Below are 21,371 nucleotides of genomic sequence, written 5' to 3' on the forward strand. Positions count from 1 at the left end.
CTGACCATGTCGATATTGGACAAAGACTTGTTCACATCCAACATTACCTCAAAATACTACAATTGAAACTTCCCTGTTCCATAACTCATTCTAAAAAGATTCCCAGCGCCAAAACTTCACCTTGATAAGATCCTCCCCAACCTCAGAAAGCTTCCCAGTCCTCATCTGGTTCTCCTGCTCTGATTGGCTAATCTTAGCCTCTCTCTCGTCCAGGGCGGACTGCAGCTCAGACAGCTGACTGGTTCTTTCTGTCAGCTGCAGCTGCACCTCTTCCAGCTTGCCATGCAGCTGCAACAATGAAACAGACACATCAGTACACTGATGGGGGGGGGGGGGGCTACTCTAAACAGACTCATCGGTACACTGGGGACTTCTTTACACAGACACATCGGTACACTGGGGGACTACTTTACACGGACACATCGGTACACTGGGGGACTACTTTACACAGACACATCAGTACACTGAGGGACTACTTTACACAGACACATCAGTACACTGGGGGACTTCTTTACACAGACACATCGGTACACTGAGGGACTACTTTACACAGACACATCGGTACACTGGGGGACTACTTTACACAGACACATGAGTACACTGGGGTGCCATGTTGAGTCTTGTAGCAAAGGTTTTTCAACATTTCCTCTTGAATGCATGCACCATATTACAACAGACATACTCATTACCTTATCAAGATCCTGTCCGAGTTCTGCGATGTTGGCCTCGGTGGTGCGCAGCTTGTTTTCCAGGTTGCGCTTCTCCTCCTCCAGACTGGTGTAGTCGTCCTGCATCTTGTTGATAGCCGTCTGCTGGTCCCCTGATGCTAGTCTCACATCCTCAAGCTGCTGGGTCAGCTGTAAGGAAGACATCATCCACAGTCATACAGGTCAATGTGACAGATATCACCCAAGATAGAGCCATACAGGTCAGTGTGACAGATATCACCCAAGATAGAGCCATACAGGTCAATGTGACAGATATCACCCTAGACAGAGCCATACAGGTCAATGTGACAGATATCACCCTAGATAGAGCCATACAGGTTCATGTGATAGATATCACCCAAGATAGAGCCATACAAGTCCAGGTGATAGATACCACCCAAGATAGAGCCATACAGGTTCATGTGAAAGATACCATCCAAGATAGAGCCATACAGATCCATGTGTAGATACCACCCAAGATAGAGCCATACAGGTCCATGTAATAGATACCACCCAAGATAGAGCCATACAGGTCCATGTGATAGATACCACCCAAGATAGAGCCATACAGGTCCATGTGAAAGATACCACCAAATATAGAGCCATACAGGTCCATGTGATAGATACCACCCAAAATAGAGCCATACAGGTCCATGTAATAGATACCACCCAAGATAGAGCCATACAGGTCCATGTGATAGATACCACCCAAGATAGAGCCATACAGGTCCAGGTGATAGATACCACCCAAGATAGAGCCATACAGGTCCAGGTGATAGATACCACCCAAAATAGAGCCATACAGGTCCATGTAATAGATACCACCCAAGATAGAGCCATACAGGTCCATGTGATAGATACCACCCAAGATAGAGCCATACAGGTCCAGGTGATAGATACCACCCAAAATAGAGCCATACAGGTCCAGGTGAAAGATATCACCCAAGATAGAGCCATACAGGTTCATGTGATAGATACCACCCAAGATAGAGCCATACAGGTCCAGGTGATAGATACCACCCAAGATAGAGCCATACAGGTTCATGTGAAAGATACCACCCAAAATAGAGCCATACAGGTCCAGGTGAAAGATATCACCCAAGATAGAGCCATACAGGTTCATGTGATAGATACCACCCAAGATAGAGCCATACAGGTCCAGGTGATAGATACCACCCAAGATAGAGCCATACAGGTTCATGTGAAAGATACCACCCAAGATAGAGCCATACAGGTCCATGTGATAGATACCACCCAAGATAGAGCCATACAGGTCCAGGTGATAGATACCACCCTAGATAGAGCCATACAGGTCCATGTGACAGATACCACCCAAGATAGAGCCATACAGGTCCAGGTGATAGATACCATCCAAGATAGAGCCATAAAGGGTCAATGTGACAGATATCACCCTAGATAGAGCCATACAGGTCAATGTGACAGATATCACCCAAGATAGAGCCATACAGGTCCAGGTGATTGATACCACCCAAGATAGAGCCATACAGGTCCATGTGATAGATACCACCCAAGATAGAGCCATACAGGTCCATGTGTAGATACCACCCAAGATAGAGCCATACAGGTCCATGTGTAGATACCACCCAAGATAGAGCCATACGGGTCCATGTGAAAGATACCACCAAATATAGAGCCATACAGGTTCATGTGAAAGATACCACCAAATATAGAGCCATACTGGTTCATGTGAAAGATATCACCCAAGATAGAGCCATACAGGTCCATGTGATAAATACCACCCAAGATAGAGCCATACAGGTCCATGTGAAAGATACCACCAAATATAGAGCCATACAGGTCCATGTGAAACATACCACCAAATATAGAGCCATACAGGTTCATGTGAAATATATCACCCAAGATAGAGCCATACAGATCCATGTGATAGATACCACCCAAGATAGAGCCATACAGGTCCATGTGATAGATACCACCCAAGATAGAGCCATACAGGTCCATGTGATAGATACCACCCAAGATAGAGCCATACAGGTCCATGTGATAGATACCATCCAAGATAGAGCCATACAGGTCCATGTGATAGATACCACCCAAGATAGAGCCATACAGGTCCAGGTGATAGATACCACCCAAGATAGAGCCATACAGGTCCATGTGAAACATACCACCAAATATAGAGCCATACAGGTCCATGTGTAGATACCACCCAAGATAGAGCCATACAGGTTCATGTGTAGATACCATCCAAGATAGAGCCATACAGGTTCATGTGATAGATACCATCCAAGATAGAGCCATACAGGTCCATGTGATAGATACCACTCATGATAGAGCCATACAGGTCCATGTGATAGATACCACCCAAAATAGAGCTATACAGGTCCATGTGAAAGATACCAACATTCGTGTTGATGACTGATGTTGAAGAATAGAATAATACATCTGACTTTAACATATTTTTTCCTTTCCATACTAAGAGGCTTTTATGCTAGACGGGCTTTTATCCTATGTGGATTATGTCCAGTTTGGATGTTGTCCTATAGGGCTTTTATCTACAGGGGCTTTTATCCACAAGAGGCTTTTGTCTGCCCCCTGTTTAGATGCTTCTTCCAACTGTGAGGTCTCATATTTGTCAAAATAAAATATTCTGTGTTCCTCAGCACTACATATATGAGTAAAATGTGACAGGATTGTATTTCTACTTTAATGCATACACATCTGTTCATGTTTAGATTACCTTCGCCTTGTGCTCAATGAGGTCTCTGATCTCGGATTCCTTCTGCTGCAGACTGGAGGTCAGGTGCTGAGATCCTGAGTCTCGCTCACTCAGAGCAGTCTGAAGACTGAAATATGTTTCATTTAAACAGATTCTGAAATAAGATTCACATAAAGGAGCATTGGGCTCCACTGTTTAAGTCAAGACGGTGTCACAAGTGCCAAGTGTAGAGTCCCTTTGTGATCAGCATGTTCAGGTGTGTGTTGGTCCCTCCCCATGACAACTACCCTTGATATTATGTATCATGAGAAGGGGGCAAAAGAAGTGGGCTCCGTACACAACTCTTGTACACATCTTTATTGTAAAAGAAATAGTTGAATACATGATATATAGAGTCCTACAGCATTAAAACAGGATCATTCTAAGCGAAACTGTGACTTAGCATACAGGCAAAGTGTTGTTGGAATGGCATTAACCACTCTTGTCTGAGCCTTCCACAAAGCAATCATAGTGCTAAGACAATCGAACGCCCATTCTTGACACTGAAAAGTCATAGCGCTAAGGCTATATTAAACTCCCCTTCTTGAACACTGAACAATCATAGCACTAAGACAATCAAGCTCTCTTTGTTTAAAGCCCCACCTTGACTTAAATCTTAGTTGCCAAACAGCCCACGTGGGTGGGTATGACATGTCATCACCCATTTATGCATTAACCAATGAAATTTGTGTGTCATCATGACGTCATATTGACCTGTCAGATCACTCATTCAAGCTCCGCCCACTGAGAGTGGGGTAGATCCTACCGCAAATTCCACTTTAACACTGAACCATCATTGCGCTAAGACAATCAAACTCCCATTCTTTAATACTGAACAATCATAGCGCTAAGATCGCCTCTTCCACAAAGCTATCTGAGAGCTACGATTGTTGTAAGTCTAAGTTAAAGAATGGGAGTTACAATCAACTTAGCGATAAGATTGCTTTGTGGAACATGGATCCGAACTGCAAATTTCCCAAACCTGCTCTCAGTTTATAAGACAACAATTTATTTAACGCGACAGAACCTAAACACAAGTATTTGTCACAAAGTGACGAAATGTCCCCCGCCTGTATATACACCATAGTACCAAATATGAAGACAATCCAGCGATAAGTTCTTGAGATATCGCGGCAACACCGTTTTCCAACTCCAAAAGCAGATTTGCCTGCTGTGACCTTGAAAATGGGGTAAAGGTCACCAAAACCGACTGGTGTCTGCGGTGTCTGTATATACACCATAGTTCCAAATATGAAGACAATCCACGCATTAGTTCTTGAGATATCACGGCAACACGGTTTTCCAACTCCAAAAGCAGATTTGCCTGCTGTGACCTTGGAAATGGGGTCAAGGTCACCAAAACCGACTGGTGTCTGCGGAGTCTGTATATACACCATAGTTCCAAATATGAAAACAATCCAGTGTTTAGTTCTTGAGATATTGTGGCAACACCGTTTTCCAACTCCAAAAGCAGATTTGCCTGCTGTGACCTTGGAAATGGGGTCAAGGTCACCAAAACCGACTGGTGTCTGCGGAGTCTGAATATACACCATAGTTCCAAATATGAAGACAATCCAGTGTTTAGTTCTTGAGATATCGCGGCAACAAACAAGCTGGGACGTACGGACGGACGTACGGACGTACAGACGCACGTACGGACGGTTGTGAATACTACATCCCCCGCTTCGCGCTTTCCCACGGCGGGGGACAATAAGAAACCAAGAACAAGTTTATCCCGATGGTCGGCAGCGTAGACACTATGAGATACTTACTGTGTCACCTCCTCCAGTTTGGGCGCCTTCTCCAGCTCAACTTTCAGCTCCTTCAACTTTACATTAGATCTACAGAGGACAGAAAATGCTGTAATAACTCTTAGTTTGTTTGTTTGTTTGCTTGTTTGTTTGTGGTTTAACGCCACGCTCAGCAATATTCCAGCTATATGACAGCGGTCTGTAAATAATCGAGTCTGGACCAGACAATCCATTGATTGGCAGCATGAGCATCGATCTACAGAATTAGGAAATATGACATGCATCAACACGAGCCTGACCACCAATCCTGTTAGTCGCCTCTGACGACAAATAAAGTCTTACAGCAAGCATGGATGACCTATTCTACCCTGGATCTTCACGGGTCTGTAATGCCTATTGACATATAATCAGTTGATGTGAGGTGAGGTGAAATGGGGTTTAACATCACGTTCAAGATTATAGCACATATATAGCCACCTGCATGTATGTGTGTGTGGCTGCTTGTACTAGTCTATTCATGCCAGTGTAACAGTGCTAGTCTACTGAGATACCCTGTCGCAGTTTAACATGGATCTAACCAGCCCATGTTTAATCCTCTTAATGCCCAAAACCAGTTGGATAACAACATTCTTTAAACATCTTTTGGTACAACACGGCCAGGGAATCTACTGTCAAACCAATCTCATTGAAATAAGATCTTAGTTCTCGCTACCGCTAAACAAAGATCTGAGGACATCCCATTACGGGTCACGTCAGACCGACCTTGCACGAACTTTGACCGACCAATGGAATGACCAATCAGATGGCAGTTTGCTCGTGCTTTACTGCACTAATTTCAAATTGGCGACTACGCTTCGAAACATATTTTGACAAATTCTCGATTACAATTTGAAACCTGAACAAAAGAACATTCTGGAATGGCTGATAAATGGTCTAGATTGTATGGATACAGTCATTAAACCCGTAACTATCGTTCAGAGTTAAAGTTTTCGAGGTTGCATGATCACAAATCCCATTCCGACTGTCACTTTCATAATCTGGTAAGCGATGCTCTCATTGGTCGGATGAAAGGTCGTTCTGACGTGAACTGTAATGGGATGTCCTCAGATCTTTGTTTAGCGGTAGAGAGAACTGACGTCTAATTTTAATGAGATTGCTGTCAAACTCACAGTTGAGTGATCTAGATACGTTTAAGTAGCCATGGTCTCATATATCATGGTGACACCAAAACACGTATTCAAAGCCTACATTCCCAGATTACCATATAATTGCTGACAGAGAATGAGAGTTCAGAAGTGTGCAGACAGGTTGCGAGGTCTCTAGCCGGATAGCGTGTCCTCATGTGATTAACACAGACAGAATCACGTAAGATCTCACAGACTATTTGTCTGCCAAGGACACATTGCTTGGCCTCCTAGATGAAGCCCTGAGACAGTCCTTGGGCTCTACTTACTCCTGGAACTTCTCTTGCAGGGCCTTGTAGTCCCGCTCCAGGTCATCCTTCTCCCTCTCCCTCTCCAGAGTCATCTTGTCCATCAGAGTCTGAACACTGATGAGTTCCTGCTTCAGCACCAGAACATCATCAGCCCCGGGCCTGCAAACAGAAACCCTTTCTTCAGTTAACCTCGTCTACATCCAGTGTTGGAAGTAAATGCCTCCCCATGGCTGGTAACTTTTCTGTCAGGCTGCATGAAATTTTCCTCCACCTCCCCGACTGTCTGGGAGATAATTTTAAGACTACCTACGTATTCGTTTTTTTTACAACTCCTTGTAGATTCTCAAGTAATTGTTGGCACTATTTCAACTGAATCAAGATGCAATTTGTCTCTTATTTTTTTGGTTGCCATTTTTCAATAAAATTTCTGAATGAGGGCAGGTAACCTTGAAGATGGACAGGCAACACTTATGGGTCACCTGCTTGACTGTCTTTGGGGGTTTTAAACTTATTTCAAACACCCGGAGTGAGTGAGTGAGTGAGTGAGTGAGTGAGTGAGTGAGTGTGAGTGAGTGAGTGAGTGAGTGAGTGAGTGTGTGAGTGAGTGAGTGAGTGTGAGTGAGTGAGTGAGCGAGCGTGTGAGTGAGTGAGTGAGTGAGTGAGTGAGTGAGTGAGTGAGCGAGCGAGCGAATGTTGTCTTGTATTGCAGTCAAGAATATTCAAGTCATATCATAGCAGCCTGTAACCAATAATGTCTGGATCAGGCAAACAGTAGCTAAAACATCAGCTTTGATCCAGGTCACAACAATATTCCAGCTATATCACATAGGTATAAATAATCAAGTCTGGAACAGACAACCTAGTGACTGACATCAGAAGGCATGGCAAAGGCGCGCAACTCTCCCAATGATTCGCCACACTGAGACCAGTGGGAGGAGGGACACTAGACTGCCAACTGGGCTTCTGAAACATGGAAGGAGAATCACCTCTGGGACAACTGGGACTCCACACTTCTAACGTAGCTATCCTTCTCATCCAGCTGAACCTGCAACACAGACATCAGAGCAAGTCTATAGATGCTATAACAACCACTCTCCTCTACAGTGCAGGTACACAGGGTGTTGGTTGTTTGGTTTGTTGTTTAACGCCGCACTCAGCAATATTCCAGCTATATGACGGCAGTCTGTAAATAATCGAGTCTGGACCAGACAATCCAGTGATTAATATCATGAGCATCGAACCACGCAATTGGGATACAATGACATGCATCAACCAAGTCAGCGAGCCTGACCACCCGATCCCATTAGTCGCCTTTTATGACAAGCATGGGCTACTGAAGACCTATTCTACCCCAGAATCTTCACGGGTCTACATAGGGTGTAGCACTTGGTGGTGTCACGAAACACAGTCATGGTGAGATCCACAACTTTAGGGTGGGGGAAAAAGAAGAGGTGCAAAGTTGGATATTATCTTTACACACTCCTAAAATGTTTTGCAGGGTTTTTAAACCTAATACATAAAATCTGAGAGAATGTTGTTTAATGTCACACTCAGCAATATTCCAGCGGTATCACAGCAGCCTGTAAATGATTGAGTCTGGACCAGACAATCCAGTGATTGACATCATGAGCATTGATCTATGCAATTGGGATATGATGACATGCATCAACCAAGCCTCCAAGCCTGACCACCCATAGATGAGGTATTAACATAGGGCTTGGGTGGATGGTCAACCACGAGACAACATTCCACCAATATCACCATGGCCCGTAACTAATGGAGTATGGCCCAGGCAAACCAGTGGTTGACAGCATGAGCACAGATCCATGCTGCCAGGGTATGATGACACAGAATCACAAATCACGTTATCCCATTCCTGCCGACTGTTACGACTAGCATGGGACTTCGTCCAGGGGAGAGTGAGTGAGTGAGTTGGGTTTAATGTCGCTTTTAACAGTATTCCAGTTATATCGCGGTGTGTCAGCTTAGTGTGGGCGGAAAGCCCGAAGTGATGCAGATTTCAGACTTTTACCACTTCGATGAAACCCACGAGCACGGGTATGGTGCTGACAAACCTAGAAACATAAACCGGGATTCTAACCCACAATCATAGGTTTCTGGCATGCCCAAGGGACGCAACTCTGCACAGCGAATCGCGGGGCCTTAGACGACTGGGCCACCAGTGCCACCTATCCTGGGGAGATGCTCGGTAGTGAAAGTGTGAAGAGTCTGCCCTCACCTTCAGTGTCCGGATGTGGTCCTCCAGCGCTGCCCTCTGACCTTCGCTCTCATCAGCCTTGGCCTTCACACTCACCATTTCACCAGCCTAGAAACGTTCAATGACGTATTACATTGTGCACCTTGCTGTCAGGTTGCTCATTGCATGCATTTATCATATACACAGCAGAACAAGCTGATTATTATCAGACTTTTGAACAAACAGAGAATTTCACCAGAGTGTCTTTTGATATCAAATATATCAACAAGTGATGATATATTTGATATCAAAAGACACTCGGGTAAGATTTTATTTATCATCCAACATCATTCTTCCAACTTTTTCAGTTTGTAGACAGTAATAAGCACTGTATTAAGTGTAAAAATCTCTGCTAACAGCTTCAGTAGCAGAGCCATTAGTGATGTCATTTGATTGTGACGTCATGGTAACCAATGACATCACAATGGTCTGCAAAGCAACTCTCCTCTGTCATTCGTCATGCAGATATATTTTTTCTATTAACAGACTCAGCCCTGCTTTTTGGGGTATCATGTCACATTAGTCAAACTCAGCAATATTCCTGCAATATGACGGCAGTCTTTAAGTATTCGAGTCTAGACCCTTCACTGACTGGTATTATCAGCAATGATCCACATCATACATTGACATTCAATCAACCAAGTCATGAAGCCTGACCATCCGATCCATTAGTCACCTCTTACGACCAACAAAGGTAACTGGGGACCAATTCTAGCCCAGCATCCCTACAAGGAGTCATCCCAGGAAAGAACCAGACGGTAATGATTGCCTATGACTACTGACCAGATGCGCTGTCTTCTGTTCAATCCTCCCCTTCTCCTCCTTCACAGCCGTCAGTTGACCTGTGACCTCTGACATCTGTGCCTGGAGGTGGTGCACCTCGGAACTCACTACAACACACGGGTGTGAGTGACATAAGGTCATTTGAGTTGCATTAAACATAAACTAGCACCACTGCTTCAAAGGGATACTTGCTGTACTAAATGACATTATTTTCTTGAAGAAATGTTTCATATTAATAATAATAATCATAATCATAATAATAAGGTGGTTATTTAAAATACGCCAAGTCGACACTCTAATGTATAATCATGATAATCCAAGCGCTACATTATTAGCATTGTTTCAATGTGTCATTGTGCCATTGTCTCATTCGAGCAGGGCTCAAGATGAAGCAATGGCGCCAAATGGGTGTGAGTGAGTGAGTGAGTATGGTTTTACGCTGCTGTTAGCAATGTTGCAGCAATATCACACTGGGGGACACCAGAAATTGGCTTCACACATTGCACCCATGTCTGGAATTGAACCCAGGTCTTCGGTGTGACGAGCAAACCCTTTAACCACTGGGCTACCTGACCGCCGGCGCCAAATGGGTCCAGGCAGATATGATAGACTGGAAGATGGGACATTGACATCAGACGTATATCCTATAACAGGAACTCACAGAGGGTTCTACTCTCTTCTGAGCCTTTCAGCTGCATCCGCAACAATTCCAGCTCATTCTTTGTCTGAAACGGAAATATCCTTCATCAAAGAATGTGAATGACAGAAAGATAATAAACTGTTTGTCGCACACTGAACAATAAATTAATCTAATCTTCTCACAATTTTCTTCAAAAGTGAGCCTGGAGGTACTCTATTGAAAACTAGTCAAAGAGGGCTGTTCCTCACAACTAGCATAGAACTAAGGTGATTGTAACTTCCATAATTTAACATAGACTTACGACAGTGAAAGGAAACAGTATGAGAATGTATATGTGAGTTTCCCCGGGGTACAGACTGCTGACTCCCCAACCACACATTATAAACCCACTACAGACAGGACACAGTCCATGTGAGTTCCACGGGGTACAGACTGCTGACTCCCCACCCACTAGAGACAGGACACAGTCCACGTGAGTTCCCCGGGGTACAGACTGCTGATTCCCCACCCACACATTATAAACCCACTACACACAGGACACAGTCCATGTGAGTTCCCCAGGGGTACAGACTGCTGACTCCCCATCCACACACTATAAACCCACTACAGACAGGACACAGTCCACGTGATTCCCCGGGGGTACAGACTGCTGACTCCCCACCCACTAGAGACAGGACACAGTCCATGTGAGTTCCCCGGGGGTACAGACTGCTGACTCCCCATCCACACATTATAAACCCACTACACACAGGACACAGTCCACGTGAGTTCCCCAGGGGTACAGACTGCTGACTCCCCACCCACTAGAGACAGGACACAGTCCACGTGAGTTCCCCAGGGGTACAGACTGCTGACTCCCCATCCACACATTATAAACCCACTACAGACAGGACACAGTCAACGTGAGTTCCCCAGGGGTACAGACGGCTGACTCCCCACCCACACATTATAAACCCACTACAGACAGGACACAGTCTATGTGAGTATCACTGGGGTACAGACTGCTGACTCCCCACCCACACATTATAAACCCACTACAGACAGGACACAGTCCATGTGAGTTTCCCTGGGGTACAGACTGCTGACCCCCCCCCCCCCCCCCCCCCACACACACACACACATTATAAACCCACTACAGACAGGACACAGTCTAGAGAGTTCCCCAGGGTACAGACAGGGCAGTCTAGTGGGTTCCCCAGGGTACAGACAGGACACAGTCTAGTGAGTTCCCCAGGGTACAGACAGGTCACAGTCTAGTGAGTTGTTTGGGGTACAGACAGGTCACAGTCTAGTGAGTTCCCCAGGGTACAGACAGGACACAGTCTAGAGAGTTCCCCAGGGTACAGACAGGACACAGTCTAGTGAGTTGTTTGGGGTACAGACAGGACACAGTCTAGTGAGTTGTCTGGGGTACAGACAGGACACAGTCTAGTGAGTTGTCTGGGGTACAGACAGGACAGTCTAGTGGGTTCCCCAGGGTACAGACAGGACACAGTCTAGTGAGTTCCCCAGGGTACAGACAGGACACAGTCTAGAGAGTTCCCCAGGGTACAGACAGGACACAGTCTAGTGAGTTGTTTGGGGTACAGACAGGACACAGTCTAGTGAGTTGTCTGGGGTACAGACAGGACACAGTCTAGTGAGTTGTCTGGGGTACAGACAGGACAGTCTAGTGGGTTCCCCAGGGTACAGACAGGACACAGTCTAGTGAGTTCCCCAGGGTACAGACAGGACACAGTCTAGAGAGTTCCCCAGGGTACAGACAGGACACAGTCTAGTGAGTTGTTTGGGGTACAGACAGGACACAGTCTAGTGAGTTGTCTGGGGTACAGACAGGACACAGTCTAGTGAGTTGTTTGGGGTACAGACAGGACACAGTCTAGTGAGTTGTCTGGGGTACAGACCTCGGCAGACTGGGCATCAGGAACCTCTCCGTTCTGCTGCTGCTTCTCCAGCTCCCTCTTGAGTTCATCAGTGTACCACTTCTCCTCCTTCAGTGACGCCCTCAGGTCCTCGATCTCCTGTCTCAGGGCCAACACATCACCATCTCTATGGAAACCACAAGTGCCACGGTCTTACAAGGGTCCTTGAAATCTTCATCATAGCAGTAAATACCATACACATGATGACAATGATAGAAAACTGTCTGAAGTTATTTTACATTAACAGGTACAAGGGGTTGGTGATCAACATGATCAAGAATAATGACACTCTGGGACATTAGCTAGACATTTAAGAAGTACCTCTAAATTGTATTGATTCAAACTATAACAAACACTTTTTAACAATCCATATTTAGGACCACTGAACTGATATGAGTAAGTGAGTGAATGAATGTTGTTTTACGACAGTCCAGCTATGTCACAATGACCTGCAAATAATCAGTCTGGGCAAACCAGTGGTTGATAGCATCAGCACAACACTTGGAGTACAAAGACATACACTTAGCCAGGTCACACATTGTAACCCTCCGATCCTCATCCAAGTCAACTCTCACCAGAAGCATGATATATTAACTAGGGCATGATACCAGATGTTGATCAGGGACACGTTCCACAAAGCAATCTTAGTGCTAAGTTGATCGTAACTCCCATTCTTTCACACTGACTTACGACAGTTGTAGAGCTAAGATCGCTTTGTGGAACGGGTCCCAGGGCTTTGATTAACCTCAAATTGACCTCGGAATACAATGTTAATCTGTTTATTCTGATTCAGTGAGTGAGTGAGTTGGGTTTAACGCTGCTTTTAACAGTATTCCAGTTATATCACTGCATGTCAGCTTAATGTGGGAGGAAAGCCCGAAGTGATGCAGGTCTCAGACGTTTACCATTTCGGTGAAACCCACGAGCACGGGCATGGTGCTGACAAACCTAGAAACATAATCGGGGCGAACCGGGATTCGAACCCACAATCATAGGTTTCTGGCGTGCCCAAGGGGCGCGACTTTGCACAGTGAATCGCTATTCTGATTCAGGTAGCTGCTAGGCTGCCTTGTATGAGTAACTGGGTACTAGTATTACTATCAGTATTATAAGATAGACATTTAGTAGAGTTAGTAGAAAATTAGTATTAAACAGCGCTATGACATTATGCATTTTCCAGCATCGTCCAATTTCCGTCGTGTAGCACAGTTTCTGTGTCGCCAAGGTGTTGACTTCATTGTAAAGAACAAATACTCAAACGAATCCATTTGATTCTCTGATTGCGATACCTAAACAACTACACTTGAAATGTGATCTACAGGGTTGACTGATAAGGTTTGTGCCTCACATAGAAGGAATTGCATAATAGGAGAATCTTTACAAGATGTCATAATGATATATCTACAAAAACCTGAATCATTTGATCAAATTGTTTTGCTGTGCCAAGTCAGTCAAGTACGCAGGGATCTGGGACCTTTGGAAAATGGACAAACTTGAGGAACGTGCAGTAACTTATCAACCCTCGTACTTGTTATGATCTAAACTCTATCAACATGATACCACGAACTGAAATACCAGTAAATCCATGAAAGAACATCCCTCTTTACATCAATGTTTGAAAATAAGTGACATCACATAAATTTGAAAAATATTCCCTAAATGTCTAGTGTAATGAACATTTTAAGAATGCCTACTAATTTGATTTGATAAAATTGAAATTCTGAAACTTAATTTGATATATCCCCCGGTACATGTAAAAAATCATGGTGACACCTATCTATCATGAACTATAACCATGATAACATGGCTTTAAAATTGTATATGTTCAAAAACACATGTCATGAGGATTATATGAGTGAGTGAGTGAGTGGGTGGGTGGGGTGTTAATGTCACTAGGAGTCAGAGGAAACCCCAAAGTGACACAGGTAACTTTCTACTTTAGGAAAACCCAGAGGTAGGTGCTGACAAACCAGTGATCATTTGGGGTGGTTCAGGGATTCAAACTCACAGCAGCAGATCCTCGCACCAAAAGGGACACAACTCTAACAGCAATGTGGTGCCTTACCCCCTCAGCTAGCCAGGCCCCATATTTGATCAAACATTTTTGAGTTATGTGTGTATTAGAATGTGAACTGATTATACAGTTAATATCATAGACACTAGTAAAGGCATATCAGGCTATAAAAAATAATAGTCTTGGTTCTCAGGCACTGCCCACATTACCATAAGGTTCATTGCACGTTTCGGTTTTTTTCTCCATTTTCAATATTTTTTGTGTATTGTGTTTAAGTATTTGAATTTTTATATTTTTTGGAAAATGGAAATAAAAACAAAAAGTGTGGCATACTTTATGTTGCTGCGGGTAGTGCCTGAGAACCAAGACTATTATTTTTTTAGCGTAAGTAACTCTGTGAAGTGAGAGTGGAGTAATATACTGTGAGTAATGACGGTTTTCATACAAACATATTTCAACTGAAATAGAAGCAGTTAGAAGAAACTAATCAGAATAGACGAGAACAGAAATCTTCAAGCCAAGGAGTAGTCAGGACGTTGTAAGGGAGACAGTGACTGCAGAGAGACAGATAGGAAAGCCTTACCACCTAAAACATCATACCTACCTCCTGTTTCTGTGGGTACAAAGAAAGAAGTTTTGAGTTTTTTAACTTTCAAGAAAATGCTTCACAGAAAGCATTACAAGCGCAACATCAGATAGTTGCACCCTGGTCCTATGTATAGGATAAAACATGTCCGAGGGTTGTTATGATATTTAAAACTCGCAGGGATTTTCTGAGGGAAAGGGTTTTAAATATCATAACAACCTGAGGGGAAGTGTTTTATCTTACTTATAAACCGATTTTGAACCATAAAATTATCCCCAAACTAAATTTCAACCCATTATAAGTGTACAATAAAGCACATCCAAGGGTTCTTATCACATTTAAAACACGCATCCCAAGGATAACGGTTTTAGATATCATAAAAACGCGAGGGGAAGTGTTTAATCTAACTTATGAACCGAAAAAAGAAACTTAAAACAACATTTATCAACATATTTATGTTTCGAACATACTTTCCATGAACCTTAGGAAACGGGCGTAAAATATCTGTTGCTGGCGTACGGATCTTGAAAAGGACATTCTAAAAAGCAGTGCGGCTTATCAACACCTCTGTAGCCTTGTGGTACACTAACTGGGCTACAGATATGAAGGTTGCGAGTTCAATCCTCGGGAATATAAAGAAAACATTTGTCATTTGATTTTACATTACATTACATGTTACAACCTAAATGGAAGTTATATTAATATAAAATCCCTGGGATATTATAACACATTATATAGCAAATATGACTTGAATATCCTATAAAATCCCAGGGACAATACAACGTCCCTGTTTATGAGATTTAACCCGACTGGAGAACAATAGGATGACGTCATTGGAGGTTTATAAAAATGAATCAAAGTTGAAACATAGGCCGGTCTGCTGCCAGTGTCACATAGGTAAACCACGCTTTGGTGTAAACCGTAATAGAAACAAGTTTCACAACAAAAAGAGAAGGGTTAGTCAGAAACAAACTGGAATTTTTTTTTACATGCACTTGGTGCATGTAGATATGAACATTAAGATGCATTTTTCAATAAGAAGTTGCACTGGTGCATGTTTTATATAGCTAACCATGACCAATGATAGCTCTCTGAAATGCTTCGATGTGGTTATGCATTGTCTGCCGCACATGTTTAATGCAACAAACAAAACACTTCTCAAAACATCTCCACAATATTGCTAAGCATGATAAGTACTTAAAATGATATCCATTCATAAAAATACATGGTGAGTAAAACATCAATATGCATTTTGAATAAAAAGGCTAATATAAACCCATATTTTAGGGTACAAGCGTAAATAAAATATGCAGGATTCATGTACAAGCAACACCTTGTGTGACATGGAAATCGAGAGAATGTGAAAGTATTATTCCATCAGGTTCAGCATGTTAAGAACCATCACAGCAGTCTCACGGGGGACACAGTACTGAGCTGAACATAATGGAAATAAGGATGTCTGCTAGTCTGTATTAAGAGTGTTCAACTTTTTCTGATAAAGAATTTCTAATCTATGATTTGATATAACTGCCCCAATGAAAAATGAAAGGGGTAATGCAAGCCACAGATGTCAACTATCACCCCAAATTCTCACCATGGTATCATACCATGCAATGACATCATCAACAGAGGATGTAACGTGTGCGTGAGACTAGTCCCTCGTTATGCGTAGTGGTACGCATGACTACCTGAGAGAGGGTCACTTGTACGTGTGACTTCCTGTCAATGAACCAGAGATTCTGCTTGATGCACAAAAACGATTCCACAAGTGTTATTGATAAAAAAAATTAGACACAGTTTTTGATAATACCAGTTATGGTATAGCAAGATAAAAATGTACAAACGAAATAAACGTCAAAGTCAAATTCATAAATAAATAAATGGTGAAAGTTTAAAGATTGTGACGGCACCAGTCCTACTTACTTTGGCTGTAATTAATACGTTCAGCATGTTAAGTGGTTAATTTGGAATTAATTGGCATTTTATTTAAAATATAATACTGTACCATTTTCTTAAATCACTGTTTAAATTCATACCAGTAGATTTATTTGCATCAAGATGCTAGAACACTCCCATAGACGACAGTCTACAATTAATTTAAATACGGTTACTTGCATTAAGATGCTAGAACACTCCCATTGACAGAATGTAATTTATACCAGCAGACATCCTTCAGCCCAACTATCACCCCAAATATTTGGTGAAAAAGATCATATGTAAAAGCTGTTGTGCATGAGTACAAGTACTGTCCTACCTATTCTCTGTGGGTCCCCCCGGGCTCTCGTGGATTGACTGGTAGTGTTCCATCAGTTCCTCGGGGGAGGACAGCGACTTCTTGCAGATCGGGCAGAGGAAGCCCTCCTGATACAAACACATCACATCATGTTCTTTGTAATTGATTTATACATGCATCAACAAAAATATAACTAGCAAATATATTAGCTAGTGAACAATCCAAATTAGCACACCTTCCGATTGATCAATATACACAAGACTTATTTATTCGCGTATGATACGCACTCGTGTGTAATATGCACCCTTAATTATGGGCAATTAAATTCTGGAAAATATATCTGTCGTACATAAACATTTCAGGCTGTCAGCATAAACCACGAAATTTATCTTTCAACTCTGTTTTTTTCACCAAAATAATATTCTAATAAGAGCCCCCTATTTCTAATTTGGAGAGCCCCCATGTCGAATACGGTAGTCAAAAAAGAAATTATGAACATCCTTTCACGACTATCAGTTTTCACTTAAACACCACAACAAATATGACTTGATACACATTGGCTTTTGAAATGTTAACAATATGTTCTAAAATCCAATAATAGTGTTGAACAAGGGGTCTGTCTTCATATTCAAAATGCTCAAAAGCATCAGTAGAAACATGATATGAAACACCACTGAGTAAAATATTTAATTCCTACTCGCTCGTTCACAAATATTTCAAGAGTCATTGAGAGAAACCAGTATACCAGTCTTGGAACAACACAACCACATATATAATATATATCAGAGCTCCAGATAACTTTTTGAGCAATTGAGTTTATACTCTAGGGTTTCTATCTTAATTGGGTTTTTACATTTTTCATTGGGTAACCAATATTTTTTCACTCATTTATTCATCACTCTATTGGGTATTTCCCAAAAAAGAGTGAACATTTTAAGATTTGAACAAAATGAAATAATGTTTTAGATGCACATAACCATGATAACTGTTCTAAATATATAGGCTTGACTCAGAAATTAGCTCCTTTGTACACATGCTGAAAAAGCTTCATTGGGTATTTACAGGAGCTGTTATTATACATTTGAGTTTTTCATTCAATGCATGTGTTTTTGTACGCAAGTGAATTGAAAGTAATTGGGTTTTGAATATTTTTTGGAGGTATTTTACGCAAATATGCTGCTTATCTGTGGCTCTGTTATCTAAATCAAAACTGTGAAGAATCACAAAGATGATAAAATGCATGCATACAGATGATAAAACGCATGCATCTGCCTTACTCCCTGGTCCTTGAGTTGATCCGTCTCGCTGTGCTCTATGTCAAAGTGCATCTGCAACGCCTCAGCTGACCTGAGCGACTGCATACACATGGGACACAGAAAGCCCTGTAGGGGAAGATTCAGGTCATAGGAGGTAAGATGGGTAGAAGGAGGTGTATATGGTGTCATGGATGTGGTTGGTGGGATAAACATTACCAATCAAAATCCAATTATAATGGCATTAAACTGCTTACTGCTACGTATCCTATGGTTATCTTTAGTGATTTTTCAAATACATGTAGATCAATAATCATAATGCTTAAATCACTTATTATGTCTGTCTAATAATATGTTACCAATGCATTTCAGTACCTATACATGCTGTAAACATTGTAAACCTATCTGAAAATTCATTTCATTCTGAACTGCTGCCATTCTTGTGTCAGCAAAAAGATTAAAAAGTAAAAACAGTAATAAAACAAGTTTGGTGTAAGCTAACAAACTTGCAACTATCGAACAAATCATTCTTGACCAGGTCTTCCTTATTCATCTACATACCCCCTTTTCGTGCAAGTCAGATATATTTATGTTGGCAAACCTTATTAGCCACAATACCAGGACAGTGTTCCCGTTTACCGGTATTTACCAGTTTTTTACCGGTAAAATTAGGCTTGAACAAAATACTGGTGATATTCAAATAAGTGTATTTTTTATCGAAGTCAGCTTGTCTGTTACCATGGTTACCATAAGGGTTTCTCGTTGTCCATTTTTAGTACAAGGAAATAACATTTCACTTTGGTTTGAGGTTAAGTATATATTTGTAGCGACATCGTCCAGAAATATTTTTTAAAAAAGAAGCGTAAATTGTGACTGAACTTTGGGTGAATGACAAATAGATCTAACTAAGTTACTTCAGAGATGACGTCTTTGCAATCTAACATGAATGATGTTGGAAGAATTAAAGCCAGGTAATTTTCATATGTTTATATATTTGTGGAAAGTTGGGACAGACAAAAATAAGAGGGGACTGGTAATTTTTAGTGTTGCCAGTCCACTAGAACTGGCAGTTTCAAAAGCCAGCAGGAACACTGCCAGGATATAGACCTTGGTTTCAAGATAATGAAAGTTATTATTCTTGCGTAACATACAATATGCTTTAGTGTATAAAACGAACATAGAAAATACAGCTATTTGTCTGACGTGACCATAACATGATGCAATGCAATTACTAATGTCAAGACAATAGCTGAAATAAGGCTATTGACTGTTAACAGAGACTGAAAATTGAAAATACAAACCTTACATGCAAAATGTTGCGAGGTTGGTTAGATCTACATGCATTTACTTTATATCCCAAACTGTAACCATGGTAATGGAATGTAACCACCTCTCCCCAATAGCTATGAGCATGATAACTTTAATTTTAACACATAGTCATCATGCAGGGCTGAGACGGATAACTCGGGTACTCAAGTCAAGTGGGTACTGAGAACGACCCAGGTACCTACATAACTATCCAGATTTGTGGTTAGTCATGTGATATATTGTTAATGACAACAATTAACTTCCTATGGTTACACTATGTCACTAATATTCACATTTCTTTCTGACTATACACACATCCCTTTTTACTTCCAAATGTTTGAATGATGATAAAGCTTCAGTCAACTTCAGTACATGCATGACCAGATTGTTTTATACATGTATGTAAACACTTTTTACCAGGGTTCCGGTCAAGCAATTCCCAACTGTACATTTTGTACCCATCTCTTGAGACCCCAAACTAGTACCCAAGTAGGGTCAGGTAATAGGAGTGGGGAACCAGAGTAGTAAATTTGGATTTGTCCCAACCCTATTATCATGGTTGTCATGGTAATGATGAGTAACTTCAGTGAGGGTCATGGGATACCTGTGCTTCATCGATGCTGGGAGATTCTGCTTCGACAGGTTGGGATTGTGACTGTGTGCGATTGAAACTGGGGAAGGAAAAGCGGCTGGCAAGGGTTGGGGATGAATCCTACAAGAGAATCAGATGCATGACAATACAAATTGTTAAATTATGTTCAATGCCCTATCAAAGTGTGATGTTAGCTCCATGAAATATAGTGCTTTAAATTAATTGGTATTAAGAAGAAACATTGTTAGTTCATGCAGTGGAGCTGGACCCATTCCTTTTGCTATGCACATAACATTGCAAGAAACTGAAGAGAAATATTTCTTTTTTTTAAACTTGAAACAAGAATGCAAAGGATCTCATCTTACATTTTTACATGCTGAGACTCCATAGATGTCAATTATGGTATATGTATACTACTGTGACAATTGCTAAACAGTTGATACATTTAAGACTCTAAACATCTGTGTGATGGAATGTCTTCTACCCAAGCCCCAGTCAAGCATATTGTATAAATTAACTTTAGTCAAGTTCACTTCAACTCTCATTGGCACAATAACATGCATCTGGGTGCGGCATGAATATCATTCAAAAGAAAAAAGGTAAAAGTTATGTGGACGTGTCATTATGTGCGAAAAGGGGTATTTTTGGACTACATGTCATGTAAAGTAACAAAAGTTATTTTATTTCAGTCTCTGGTGTTGAGGTCAAAACGTCAACTTTCCAAGTTTGAGAGCTGTTAGCACGATTGCATTATCAATGTCATATCATGCAAATCTGATTTCTTTATCAATCAAACATCTTCCACCAATCACCTGCTCAGTGTTAGTGTCCTTCTTTCCGCGAAATCTCTTAAAGACAGACATTTTTGAAGCCGGTGTTTAACACAACTCCGTGTCTGCCCACTTCCTCCCTCAAGCTAACCGGATGTTTTTGTCATTCGCCATCTACCGGCGATTTCTTGGGTACTATTCCCCGAAGAGCATTCTATATAACGTAAAGACAATCTGTTGACCCCATTACTTTGGAACGTACCATGTCTGAAAAAGGAACTTGGCACAATCTGTGTACTCCAAAACTGTGTTCGTCCATAAGCACGGCACAACGTTATGACCTTAGTTTGGAATGGAACAGTTCAATATGGAAGAAAATAAAT

General features: G+C 41.9%; 1 protein-coding gene across 4 annotated transcripts in view; it reads right to left on the reverse strand.

Moving 5' to 3' along the window:
- Window positions 1-21,129, reverse strand: part of LOC139446034 (early endosome antigen 1-like) — a 57,432-nt gene extending 36,303 nt beyond the window's left edge. Inside the window, exons 1-14 of one of the 4 annotated variants that reach the window (XM_071227298.1) lie at window positions 21,031-21,129; window positions 20,231-20,338; window positions 18,343-18,447; window positions 17,087-17,193; window positions 12,215-12,359; window positions 10,332-10,395; window positions 9,671-9,777; window positions 8,870-8,956; window positions 7,617-7,675; window positions 6,649-6,789; window positions 5,217-5,285; window positions 3,427-3,532; window positions 690-857; window positions 121-288 (exon numbers count right to left, since the gene is read on the reverse strand). In XM_071227298.1, the coding sequence (XP_071083399.1) occupies window positions 121-288; window positions 690-857; window positions 3,427-3,532; window positions 5,217-5,285; window positions 6,649-6,789; window positions 7,617-7,675; window positions 8,870-8,956; window positions 9,671-9,777; window positions 10,332-10,395; window positions 12,215-12,359; window positions 17,087-17,193; window positions 18,343-18,447; window positions 20,231-20,338; window positions 21,031-21,081 (1,485 nt within the window). In that variant the 5' untranslated portion in view covers window positions 21,082-21,129. The remainder of the gene's footprint in view (window positions 1-120; window positions 289-689; window positions 858-3,426; window positions 3,533-5,216; window positions 5,286-6,648; window positions 6,790-7,616; window positions 7,676-8,869; window positions 8,957-9,670; window positions 9,778-10,331; window positions 10,396-12,214; window positions 12,360-17,086; window positions 17,194-18,342; window positions 18,448-20,230; window positions 20,339-21,030) is intronic. The other 3 variants (XM_071227300.1, XM_071227299.1, XM_071227301.1) reach the window with 3 other exon arrangements.
- Between the last annotated feature and the right edge of the window lie 242 nt (window positions 21,130-21,371).

The sequence above is a fragment of the Haliotis cracherodii genome, unplaced genomic scaffold (assembly GCF_022045235.1).
Source record: "Haliotis cracherodii isolate W230 unplaced genomic scaffold, xgHalCrac1.p SCAF_6, whole genome shotgun sequence".
Classification (NCBI taxonomy): domain Eukaryota; kingdom Metazoa; phylum Mollusca; class Gastropoda; order Lepetellida; family Haliotidae; genus Haliotis; species Haliotis cracherodii.